A 13,282-nucleotide genomic window follows, 5' to 3' on the forward strand; every position below is an offset into this window, starting at 1 on the left:
CAAGTTACTACTATTTAATGGAAGCATCTTAGCTTCTCTAGAGAGAAATTTTCAAAAACTTAATGAATCTTAAAAGTTATCTTATTTGAAGTAATAATTATGGTCATAATCGCATGCTTTTTGGCTCCAAGTAGACACCAAGAAAAATACTTAAAAGTACTAGCAAAGGAAACTCTGTGTTTCCAAATGACTGGTGAAAGATTCATTTGTAATAAGAAAGATTATGCTCAGAGTACTTGTTGGCAAATTATGATTCTTCTTTTCGTGCTACCTCAGAGCGACTATACATTTCTTGTGGTTAGGTATTTGACATTCAAGGAATATTTACATTTTGTGAATTATCATAGTTCCAAATATATTTAAGAATATTCCCCAACTACCCTTTATTTGAGAAAAGTAACAAAAATTCTAAAAAGAGTTTTATTATCAGTTGTCATTTCTGCCAAAATAATTTCCCAACACAAATACCTAAATTTGATAACAGATGGGCTATGTGGGTAAACATAGGCTCTATGTATAAATCTTGAATACAAAGACTCCAGGAGATGGCCAGATTTGTTGGCCCCTCTACAATCTGGTTTAAGAAACTTTTCCAGTCATATCGAGAACTACTTCCTCGCATTCATCCTTGGCACTTCTTAAGAAAACGAACTTCTGGTTCCTACACACTCTATGCTTCTACCTCTGTGCTTTGCTTATACTGTTTCTTCTCCCTGCAATGTCTTTTCATATCTGCATGTCCAAATCGAACTTCTGTGAAGCATTTTATGATTTCTCCAGGTGAAAGCATTTTTACTCCTTAGAACTGACAGTCCTTTACCTGTACCTCCATTATGTAGCTCATCACATTCTACAATTATTTTTGTAGTTATCTACCTTCCCTACTAGAATATGTGCCCTCTAGAAAATGCTTAATTTCCACACCAGCATTTAACATCTTTATGGGTAGCAATGAAGTCTTTTTCATCTTAGAATCTTTCCTAGTGACTACGCCTTGGTATCTTGGCTTATGGTAAACATTTAATAACTAATTGTTGAATGAATAAAGACAGAGGAAGAGAAAATAGAAGCTATATATATATATATTAGCATCTGAATCAATTTGTAGTGATGATTAGTAATCTAATTGCTTAGGTAGTTGGAATGGCTTTAAGAAAGTGGATAATAAAGGCTGCTTGAATGCAGGACAGATATGTGAGTGAATTAATTATCTTTTCTCTAACTACATATGCAAAAATCACAAATAAAAGTATTTCTTTTGGAAGTAACTATTACACGAGCAGATACCAGAGTAAGCACTTTTATAAGATCATTTCTTGAGGGGAATTCACTGAGTTAGATCAATACAAACTGTTGGCAGAGAAAAAAATCAGCTTGTTATACTAAAACACTGCTTTGGAACTTGTATTAAATAAGAGTTATTTTGAAAATAGAAAAAAAATGTGTGAAAATTAGTAATACAGAAACTATAAAATTAAATTGAATTTAAAAATCTAAAGAAAAACCTGTAACATTTTTTGTTAAAGACACAAGTCCAATATTAAAAAAAGAAAACAAAAAAAGAAAAAGGAAAAAGAGAGGAGTTGTGGAAAAAGGAATGAAAAGTTAATTGATAAAAATAATTTCAAAGTGCTAGGATTAATCCTTAGTATTTAGACTTTGCTGAAAATTAAGAGATTGAAAGTATCTCTTGCATCCAATAATACTAATTTTTTTTCTTTAAGTGAACCTATCCATCTAAAGAACATTAAATATTTGTATTGAAACCAGATATCAGCTATGGCATACCTACAGCCCTAAGTGTGTTACTGATATCTGAAATAACTTGGAATGATTAAATCCTTTATACTATGAAACCCTTTTATATCTAGGGTATTACATGAAAAGAGTAGTGAACCTCTTTGAAGACTTTAGGACAATAGAGAAGAAAGAAAACGGCTTATGCTTTCCTCCCCTCTAAAAGGTTCCTTCTTTGTAGGAGGGTATAGAAGTATCATATATTTTAGCATATTAGGTGCTAATCAAGTCAGATTTCAGGACCACTACCATTTAAGATTAGAAAATACAGGAAGAAAATACATATAAAGTAGTCTATAAGCTGATCTCATAGAAGAATTGATCCAGTTTTTCAGTGAGCAGAAAAACTCTAAGTAGATCATTTTCATAGTATTCTGAATGCTATTCCTGACATATACCATACCGAGGGCATTATCTTTATTCTGCATTACATTTTCCGGAAAAAGAAGTTGTGGGAGATTAAAGAACGATTCCTGAAGTTTGAAATCTGTGAAAAAAAAAACACAAGATGCTGTAAAGTGGTGGATGATAGTTACAAATGGCCTTCAATGAAGTGGCCATAAGTTAGAACAATACTCCCAAATAAGCTGATTAAACTTAGCATACATAAAGAAGTACACATTTTGGTTTTTGTGAAGAATTCTTCATGGAAAATGTAAGCATAATTAATTTTAAAATGTCATAATCTGTTAACATCCAGATATTCCCCAAATTTATAGTTCATTTAAGTTCGAATCTAGAGGCAAAACACTGCTAAAAGAAACTGGTCTTTTCATAATAAGCTACAAACACGAGCACAAGAAATGAAACAGTAAAACCACTGTCAATAAATCCAGACTTTTTAAAAGAATGAACAATAGCTACATAAGATGCTTTAACTTGATGACAATAAAGTGGTTTCAACTGACAACACTTCCTCTTCAAAGAGAGAAACCCTGATTGATCATTAATTCAAAGTCTGTGTCCATCTTACTCTTAAAATGCGAGGGAATCAGTTGGTAGCTTCCAAATAAAGGTGATGGAGAAGAACTGAGGCAACCAAGGTGAGCAGAAAGAAGAAAGGAAGGAAGCCAGAATTACCTTTCGCAATGACCAAATTCCAGAAAGAAGATTTAAGGAAGAAAAGTTTCATGATTTGCAAGAGACAGTCAAAATAGCGATTAAGACTTAAGAAATTTGTCTAAATCAGGATTACACAGAAGAGGATATTATTGAAGCTAGTCCAAGAGTTAGTAAGGCTAATCTTGATGATCTGATTTAAAAGGCAGAATTCTACGATGGTAGTAGGCATCCAATTTTAATAGCTACATCTGTATTTAGCGCTGGATATATGTAACTAAGACCCATGATTAGCTCATATTTAATCAAGTGTATAGTTGCCAAGGAATTTACCATTAGAATCAACAAAGAATTTATATGCAAGAATGACAGAAAATGTATTTTGTTCTCAAAACATAATGATGCGATACAACTAAGCACCTTTACTCACTGTTGACCTGAAAGAGGAAATAGGAGCCTTTTCTATGATCATTTTGAAATTACTATGTTAAATAGTAAAAAAACTAAAAAATAGTTTTCCTCCCTCAGATCCTATAGGTTTTCTCTATAAGTCTTCATTACCCTTTCTCTGGGGCTCAAATCCTACCCTGCTCGTTTTCTCATTTATCCTATTTACCAGCATCTTTGTTGTGTGTTATCATTACAAGGAATTGTGACTTTTTACCTACCATCTTACAAAATTCTCTGAAATTATTTTTCCTCAGAATTTTAGAGTTTTCTTTCGACATCTGCATACTACAACAGAATTTTGTATTTCCACAATCACAATTCTAAGTCGAAGTGAGAGCTTAAGTTAGCAATAGTATAGGAACTCATTAAAAAACTAAATATGAAATTTGTACAAATATCAAAGTCTAAAATGCATTTTTTAGGCAGTATTCAAAAGGCTTGCAATTATAAAATTTTCAGTACTCAGAGTCTGACACACATAAGATTAAGTTTAAAAAATGCCACTGGCCCCAATAGGAAATGTCCAACTCAGGAATGTCCAGGATAATTCATCCTGGAGTGGGGTTGACTGTGGAGAACATCCAGCCTCTAGGACTGTCACACCTGAATTTCCTCTTTAAGTAAGTTTTATGGATGGCAATGAATGCTGGTCATTTTAAAATTTAAAGTAGCAGCCATATTAAGAAAACAAGGCTGTAAGGATCTCAAATGAAATGTTTAAAAATTTTTAGAAAAAGAAAGTAAAGTTTTCCTCTTCCTATGGTTACAGAAAGGAAGTAGCTAGTTTCAGAACCTATATTTCCTTATATAAGTCAATGGAAAAATAGGACTTGACTTATTATTCTTATTTTACTGGACACCTAAAAGTAATGGTCCACTTTAGACCCTTGGAAGTAAATATATACACTGAGTAAGTGTATTAGTGTTTTACAACAATGCAAGATTTTAAAACTTATAATTCCACTGAAAAAAATTAAATAAAGCTCCATTCTCATGTCAAGTCCAGCATAACTATCCATTCATTCACTCATTTCTTGAGTACCTACCTACTTTATACTAGGTAGTGGGATAGACGTGGAAGCCATAGAGTGGATCCAATTCTGATTGAAGCTTTGGAAGTTTTATAATTAGGTTGCATGAAGGGAACAGTGAGATTAGCAGCAGGATGGCTTTGGCATAGCAATTTTTTAAAAGTTTAAGGATACAGTATAGTTTTGATACAATTTTTGAGGCTGAGAAGACCATATTTTTTAAAATCTACTTTGTAAAAATCAGGGGGTGCTTACCACAAAGAGATTTGTTTTAGGCTTGATGTTTAAGATGCTTGTGCCACAGGCCCTGATTATTAATGTCCTTAACTATTAATTCACCAATGCACAGAGTGAAACTGCATTTACCTGGGATTAGTCTTAAAAATGTAAGCAGCGGAAAAGCACTTTTTCTTTAAAAGCTAATGTAAGCGTTAGATTTTAGAGCCGACCGCTAGTGTTAATATTAATCCTCTGTGCCTTCCTCAAGGTTTAAAAAGATATAGTAAACTTAAGGAAAGAACAGTATGAACTAACATGCAGAATCAAGAAAGCCAGACGTGCTATGTGGAAAGGTCTGTGTTGCCACGGTGGTAGTAGGAGGTGAGGCAACTGGCTTCTTCTCATCTTCTATTGAGTCTTTTGATGTCTCAGATGGTTGCGATGTAGATGAACGTCCAAATCTTGAAAACAACATTCCTCCAAGTCCCTTTCCAATGCTAGCAGCTCCTGCATTTCACAAAACAGGGCAGTTATTCTGCTGAATTACACCACATACCAAGCTAAAGAGCACCACCCATAATTACAGCCAATTGGAAGAGGGATCATGCCCTAGTCATGTTTTTCCAGGGTGGGAATGTAAAAAAATTACAATTTATACTGTAGGCTTCTAAATAAAAATGGAGTTGAACAGAATAAGAGTTGCACAAACTCTAGGAATATAGCTTACAAACAAAGGAATAAAGATTCTATTTTATTCAAGTGATCATTGCTTATTAAAGTATTTGGTAAGATTAAAAACTTATTAATAAAAGAATCATGCCATTGACATGGACATATATTTATTATTGGCATGCTCAATACTGAGGTTAAGTGGATATGTTATTAAAAGCTATCAGTAAACAATCTGTGAGTATGACGAAGTAACATATCGGTAAGTCCAGCAGATAAAGCCTATTTATAGTGCCATCTTGTGGCATTTTATATTAAGGCACCTTGCAACCAAATGCAATGGCCAACATTAAGTGGCACATAACAGCTTCAGTGCTACACCAAACACTGTGGCTGGTACTCGAGATCATTTCAGAGAAAAATTAAACATCCTGTTGCCCTCAGGAAGGGCACAGTTTTGAGAGACTTTTAAGACATGACTCAGAGAACTGGTTGGCAGGGACGCCCTTAGAACTCAAGTACCCCCCTCATTTCACAGATGAGGAAGCAGAGCATTAAAAACTATGTGACTTGCCCAAAAGCCCACAGTAAGTGGTAGGGCCAAGATTAAAACGAGGGACTTGATTCCCAGACCCTTTTTTGAGCATCCAGCTATCTCATATTCTAAAACAACAGGACCTGATCTAATTAGAGAACTTCAGGGCTTTTTGGACCTCAAATATTAACAGTGAGAGGACAGTTGATTCTAAAGATGGGGGATTTAACTACTGGAGGTTTTGTAATACATAGTGTATTTACAAGTCCCAAAATTTAATGCCAGTAGAAAAAGTACTTATATTCATTAATAAGGAATACTACAGAGAAATTACCTAATATGCTTGCTTTGCCTATATTTGTTATAGACTCTCCATAGTGCCGGCGGGACAAGACTGGCGAGGTCACGGGGCTTGGTATTGTTGAAATGCCTTCATTCTCTGAAACTGAGGTAGGTTCTTTTGCTGGGTGGAGAAAGCTTGGCTTCATATGCTCATAAGGTAGAGGATTGGAAGTATTATACCAGTGGATCTGGACGGGTGAAATGTTGCTGTAGTGTTTCAGTATTAATGGTTCTAATCTATAAGCCTTGATTTAAAAAAAAAAAAAATACAACATTAAGGCACACTGCTCAGATTTTAGTACACTCTTTTATTCTTATTCTATTGCATGCTCAGTAGACCTTAGGGAATTTTTAAAAACCTGATAGTTCTAACATGTATTCCCATTTGTTCACTCTTAATACTCTAGTCTAATAGTGCCCATTAATTAGTATTCCAGAAAAATGGATTCATTTTTATTATTTCCTGATATTGAACAGATTTATATTAGTCTCACAAACAAAGCTGAAGCAATTGAGAGTAAACTGGAACACAGCAAATAAAGTCAATTTTTAATTTCTTAGGAGCTCTTAGTAAACTCTATTTTCAAATAAATTAATATAGTAACAAAGAAATTAGGTACTGGTATTTGTCTAACGTGAAATGGGGATGATATAACAGAAATGGTAATGGACCTGACATCAAAATTCCAAGTTCATATTCTGGCCTCTGTCACTTATTAACTGTGTGACACTTACCAAGTCACAAGGTCTCAGAGCCTCAGTTTCCTGAGCTGTAGAAAGGAGATAACATTTCCTACCTCAAAAGGATGGTGGAAAGAACAGATAATGGGTGTAAAAACTGCCTAGCATAGTTCTGACATAAACTATTAAAAATACATTACTTTAAAAAAATCACAGAAAAACTGTAAAACGAATAAAAATAATTTATAATAGTAAAATGAGTTTGGAACCCTCCTTTATAATATAACAAAGTTTAAGAAAAAACTTAAAAAGTGAAAGCTCGAAGTTCACCTATGAACTCAAGTTCACTTTCAAGTTATAAGAAAATGAGTTAAATGAACATATGTTAATGTAATACTTAATATCTAGCTGGATGTTTTCACATACAAGTATATTTTACTTAATTCTAATAATCCTGAGGTAAAATATGATCATCTGCATCATATAGATAAGAAAAAGTCTCAGAAGTGACTTGGCCAAGATTGTGCAGTCTGTATTTAAATAGAGTATTAGATTCCAGCTCAGTGAAATTTATTTCTTAAATACAGCTGTTCTGATTCTTTAACATATGGGAAAATTTCTAAAATCCTAGTGTTTAGTTAATATTATATTTACTTGGTACTAGCTGACACTCTTTTAAAATATTTTACACAATTATATAAAGCAGCTTTTCAGAAATCGAATGCTACTTAGTTGTTTTTTTTTAAATTTAATTATATCTAGCCTTGTCCCCAAATGGATTTAAGGGAGCCTTTTTCTCATCTAAAAAATGATGCAGTAAGCTGTTTATCTGGATGCCAGATCCTTGGAGTATTTACATTAAAAAAAAAATTACAATACAAACATAATAGAAAATGTAAAAATCCAAAATTTTATAATTCCATTAGGCTAAAATAGACTCTTCTACTTTTTCATGTTTAATACATAATAAATATTTTCATTTCTAAGATGATTTACTAAACACATTTCAATATTGTAGAATGTTTTAGAGACAAAAGTGGGATTTTTAAAATTTATGATTCCTAGGTTATTGGTATTAGAACTGGTTAGGGTGTGAAAGTCCAGAAGACTCCTTCTTGTCCCTTGTATTAATTGTTGAGAAATAATATTTTTCACATTATGCTCTTTAACTACAAGTACAATATAAATAGGTCATCTCTAAGGTATTTTATTTCCTGAGCTCTACATCAATCAAAACACAAATGTTTTAAAAATATGAACCTATGCAAATATAATCAGATAAATGAACTCTTTCTTATTAATTCAGTGCTACCTTGCAATATTTCTTATAGACTCTTTTAGGAACAATTTAATATTGAGAGAAAAATGTCTATATTTGCAACTCACCACTGGATCTGTTGGATGAAAAATATTTAGTAACCGGTTACAAATCTCTCGGGGCAATATGTGGTCTTGACTTCCACTATTTCCTGGGCGAATGCCACGCAACGCCAAAAAAACTGCTAATGGGGATCCCATGCAGAAGAAGTTCTCAACCTAAAATAATACAGTCATCCAAAATTTTAAAAATGGCTAAGTGTCTTTCAACAGAATTTGGGTGTAATATATGGTAAAATACAAATAATAAAATTATCTCCAAATATACTGTATTTTGCCATGTATAATGTGCACTTTTTGACCAAATTTGTGAGGGAAAAATAAGTATGTGCATTATACATGGGTAGTACTAATTCCGTATCTATATAAATGTTTTTAATTCTTTTATTTATTCTTATGAGTTAAAAGTGTAACAACAGAAATCAATAATGGTATCCATATGAAAGATAATACTCTGGAATCCGATAATTGGTTTTGTTGAACTTACGACTAACTTGCAACGACGATGAGTTCTTGGCCTTCTATGATGTGTAAATATCGTAAATTTGTTACTGGTACATAAAATTTCTTGTACCATAATATGTTTAAAAAAAATGCTAAAATTCCTTTATAATACAAAAAACAAGTACCTAAATGTAAACAAATAAAATTTTCAATTAAAATATTAAAACAAAAGATATTTTTCCCTGAAAGTTTGGGCCAAAAACATGGATGTGCATTATACACGGAAGTGCATTATACATGACAAAATATGGTATGTCTTTTTCTATTATCTTTGTCTAGATAGTACCTACATTATTTGTTAACTACATGCCAATCACTACTTATTCTACACAATCTATTATTTCAGGAGCAACTTCATTATCTTTAAATCTAATAGAAAATGAAGAATGAGAAGAGAAAGAGTGTAAGGAGAAGGAAGATAATTTCATTGTGTTTCTATACACTAATCAAGGATTTATTAAGCTACTATTTTGTAGCTTAATATTAAGCTACTATTAAGCTACTATATTAAGCTACTATTTTGAAATAATGTACTAGGTTCTGTGAAAGATATAAAGATGAATAAGACAGAGCTTCTACACTCAAGAGTTTACATTTACAATCTGTGTGGGAGGCAGAATAAAATAAGTACATAAGACAGGCAAAGTGTGCTATAATGTGAGAGTAGAGAAAGGAATAATTCCAACTCTGAGGGCTTTACAAAGGAGAAAGCATTTACATGGGCCATAAAGATGAAAAGAATTTCCATAGTTGGGGCATTGGGACTGGGAAAAAAGATATTCCAGGCTGATAGAACCACATGAACTGAAGCAGAGGCAGGAAAGAACCTGGCTTAATTTAGAGAATAGAAGTAGTCTGACATGGTTGAAAAATTGGGTGTTGGGAAAATGTAGCTTGAAGTGAGAATGTTATAGAACCTTGACTGTTTGACTAAGAAAGTTGGACTTGATTTATTTTATAGGTAGTGAAGGATAATATGATCTGATCCATGTTTCAGGAGGTTAGTAAACCCGGTAGTAGTAGCTCGTGGATAAATTAGAAAATTAAGAGGCTGGTGACTATTGAAAAAGTTTAAGCAAAAGATAATCTGAACCAGGCAGGAAAAGCTGTTCCATTCAGAAATGGTAATGTGAGAGGACAGGGTTGTATCAGCATGACTGAATGGAGATGGCAATATGGAATGAATCACAAACAATTCATAAAATTTGAGTCTGGCTGACTAGGAGGCTAGTGGTTCCATTAATTGTAACAAGGAACTCTAAGTAAATTCTTTTTCTTTTATTGTTGCGCATAATAAGTGTGAAGTATCTGTAACATATCTAACAGGTAGCTTAAAATTTAAGACAAGAGATACAGAATTGGATATGTCATCATCCAAGTCTATATATGGTAGACTTGTGTTACCATTATAGAAGTGATGTGTAAAACCAAGAGAATGGGAAAGATTGCTTAGGAAGCATACAGAATAAAATGGCTTTAGATAGAACTATGAGGAATGTCTACATTTGGTTAGCAGGTAAAGGAGGTAAAACTACAAAAGGGAGAGTGACACGAAAAAGAGAACCAGGATAATGGTATCATGGAAGCCAAGGGAGGAGAGGGCTTCAAGAAAAATAGGGTGGTCAACAGCACTGGATTATATACAGAATGTAATACCTTTCCCTACTAAATCCACCCTACCTTTCTCATATGTTCCGTATCGTGATGAGTGAGACATCCCAAATTCATCCTTCCCTCTCATCTCCAACATCTAAAAAGTCATCCAACAGGTTCTAACATTTCACCTCTCATTTGGACTATATTGTAACAGTATCCCTGCCTCCAATTTTATATACCTTTTCCCACAATGCCTCTAGAATTTTTCTTTTTATGCAAATGAAAAAGTATATGAATGAATATATATTTTGAAATGGTACCTTTATGTTAAAGAAGGTTGGAGAAAGTTTTTGTTTTTAAAGGATTGGCTAACTTCAACATGTTTGAAAACTAACTTGTGTTAAGAAAAATTAAAATATAAGAAAAATATAAGAAAAAGCATTTGAAATAATAGTGACACAGATATTACAAAAACACTAATTTCTGAAAGGATTAATGTCATTTCTTCTATAAAGTGAGGAAAAAAGGATAGAGAAAGATACGCAAAACAGTACAGATAGAAGAGAAAGCTAAGTAAATCCTTTCTGCTTGAGATACACACAAGCACACGCACATACACATCCTAGCAAAATTCTTTATACATTGGTCAGGCACATCATAAATGTTTGTTAATTGTTAAAAACATGGAATAAGTAACTTCTCTTTGTTTATGACTGGTCTGCAGTTTGACATACAAACACACAAAGGGATATGCTCAGGTAAGAGTAATGACTACTTCAGTGAGATCTACATTCATTAAAAATTTTGAGAGACGAAAAAGAGCTTTAGACATTTAGTCTAACCTCCTTGTCCAGGGATGAATAAACAGATGAATTCAGAGATGCTGAATGATTCCATTAATGCTATATAACTAGTTAGTGGCAAAGCCTCATGCTCAGAACCAAAGTTTCCCAGTCTCCAAACCAAAGTTTGTCAATATCTTTTTTTTTTTTTTTAAGTTCAATGGTCACCTGTAACAGATCTAATGCCTGTATTCTGAAAGTAAATCCATTTGCCAGTTAATAGGCACAGAAAGACTTCCATTCGAACGCTGGAGTCCTAAATATTAATTTGCCAATTCATCAGATATTCCTTTTTAAACTTCAGATATTTTTCTTCCGAGTAATTAAATAACAACTAAAATCCATATTATTAGACTAGACATGACTATATGTTAGAAGGATACACAATTATAGTGCATAATTTCTAATAATGTGATACTGAACTATGAGGTCCATATACAGTTAGTGGATCATACTCAACTCTCCAGTAAAAAAACTCAGGACATAAAATATGAATAGAAGAGTTTACTTTTTCTATTAGATCAATCCTACATATTTAACATTGATTATATATAATAATGGTGGTAGAAATGGAACTTAAATTCCAGGTGGGAATGATTCCAAAGACATACGCTTATGGCTTTTAAATGTATGTTATAACTTTACCATATGGCTTTTAAATATGTTTTATTATTATTATTATTTTTAAAAAACCTTTGTAAGTCTGGAGATAGATTCTATAAGAAAATCCTGTCTTAAAAAAAAAAATTCAGTCCATTACTTAACCTGTATGTTAGGTTCCTATGATAAAAAAAATAACCAGATTTTAAGAGATAATCATAGTACATTAGACATGGGCATATATTTAACAGGCAATGAGTATGAGGAAACTTATGCCATACTCCATTTAACAATGCAAATTATTTTTCAGCTATAAGCTACATCCTTTCCAATAGTCAAGTCAATGTTGATATTTGCCACTTTTATTCTTCTAAACCATCGTTTTTGACACCTCCATTCTGATGCTCACAAATCCTGAAATGTTCCCATTGCCCTTTTCAAATATAAGTCCTTTTAGTTCTCCCTGGTCTTCCACAGACCCACTGCCCAGAGTCCTGCATATTTTAGCCAAACTGTTTTGCTCACCCTGCTCCAGACGAACCACGTGTACTCTGTCTTGTGCTTTTGTTACACATTTCTCATTGATTGGAATGACAGCTTTCCATCCCTAGAGTCATCATTGATATGCTTCCACTTATTTTTCTTACTACTCACAACCAGTTGGTCACTAAGTTTTGCTAATTCTAAAAACTAAATATTTCCCAGATCTGTCGTATTTTTCTTCTCCCACTACTTGAGATTATTTGGTGTTTCTCAGAGGTACTATAAAGTTATATCCCTCCATGCTTTAGGTTCTTTCTTTTACACAGAACAGCAGTTTTCCTTTCCTCCACTTGGCCATATCCAATTTACTGATAACAAGTACGAATGTCATTTCTTTATAATCCTTTATAGGCAAAATTAAAACCTCTCTCTCGTGCATACATTATGATTCTGTATACTGCTAATAACACAAATAACACTGTATTATACATCCTGAAGGCTGGGGAACCGTCTTTCCACTCTTTTCTCTGTAGAGCTCGGAAACTATCAGTGTCCAACATATAGTATGTGTTCAATAAATATTAATTTAAAAAACAAAATTACGATTTCTTTTGAATCCTAATGTCATGCTTCAAATGATGTTTGGAAAAAAATGAGATAAACAATGAAAATCTCATTTGTCTTTCCTTACCTTAAATTTTAAGGCAGGTGTTTGTGTCATAGATGATGCCTTCAATCCATGTAGCCGTTCTTCTATTTCTCTCAGCCTAGGAACCAGTATGAAATTATGTATGCGTTTGTATTTCATAAATATTAGATGCTCACTAGTTCACTAAATTATAAAGAAGAAAATGATACCCTTTACCCAATCCCTCAAATTAATCCCTACTGACAGTATTTAATAAATGCACCTGCTATAGTATAGAAAGTCTATAAACGTTTATAATTTGATTAGTAAAAGTACCCCTACTCTTCATAATACCTGCTGTTAATAGCATTTGGGGAGACCCTTCAGTAAAATGTGAGGCAAATACCTACACCTTTAAAAAAGAAATCACACCAAGTACGTTGTTCTTTCTTTTTATCTAGACTTCATG

General features: G+C 33.0%; 1 protein-coding gene across 6 annotated transcripts in view; it reads right to left on the minus strand.

The window, feature by feature from the left end:
• DDHD1 (DDHD domain containing 1) overlaps positions 1–13,282 on the minus strand; it is a 68,607-nt gene that overhangs the window by 5,456 nt on the left and 49,869 nt on the right. For 3 of the 6 annotated variants that reach the window (XM_019725720.3, XM_019725719.3, XM_019725717.3), the window contains 5 exons: positions 12,877–12,952; positions 8,170–8,319; positions 6,095–6,347; positions 4,872–5,063; positions 2,201–2,284 (listed from right to left, as the gene is read on the minus strand). In XM_019725720.3, the coding sequence (XP_019581279.1) occupies positions 2,201–2,284; positions 4,872–5,063; positions 6,095–6,347; positions 8,170–8,319; positions 12,877–12,952 (755 nt within the window). The remainder of the gene's footprint in view (positions 1–2,200; positions 2,285–4,871; positions 5,064–6,094; positions 6,348–8,169; positions 8,320–12,876; positions 12,953–13,282) is intronic. The other 3 variants (XM_019725721.3, XM_019725722.3, XM_019725718.3) reach the window with 1 other exon arrangement.

The sequence above is a fragment of the Rhinolophus sinicus genome, chromosome 3 (assembly GCF_057876585.1).
Source record: "Rhinolophus sinicus isolate RSI-liver-muscle chromosome 3, RSI-T2T, whole genome shotgun sequence".
Taxonomy (NCBI): Eukaryota; Metazoa; Chordata; class Mammalia; order Chiroptera; family Rhinolophidae; genus Rhinolophus; species Rhinolophus sinicus.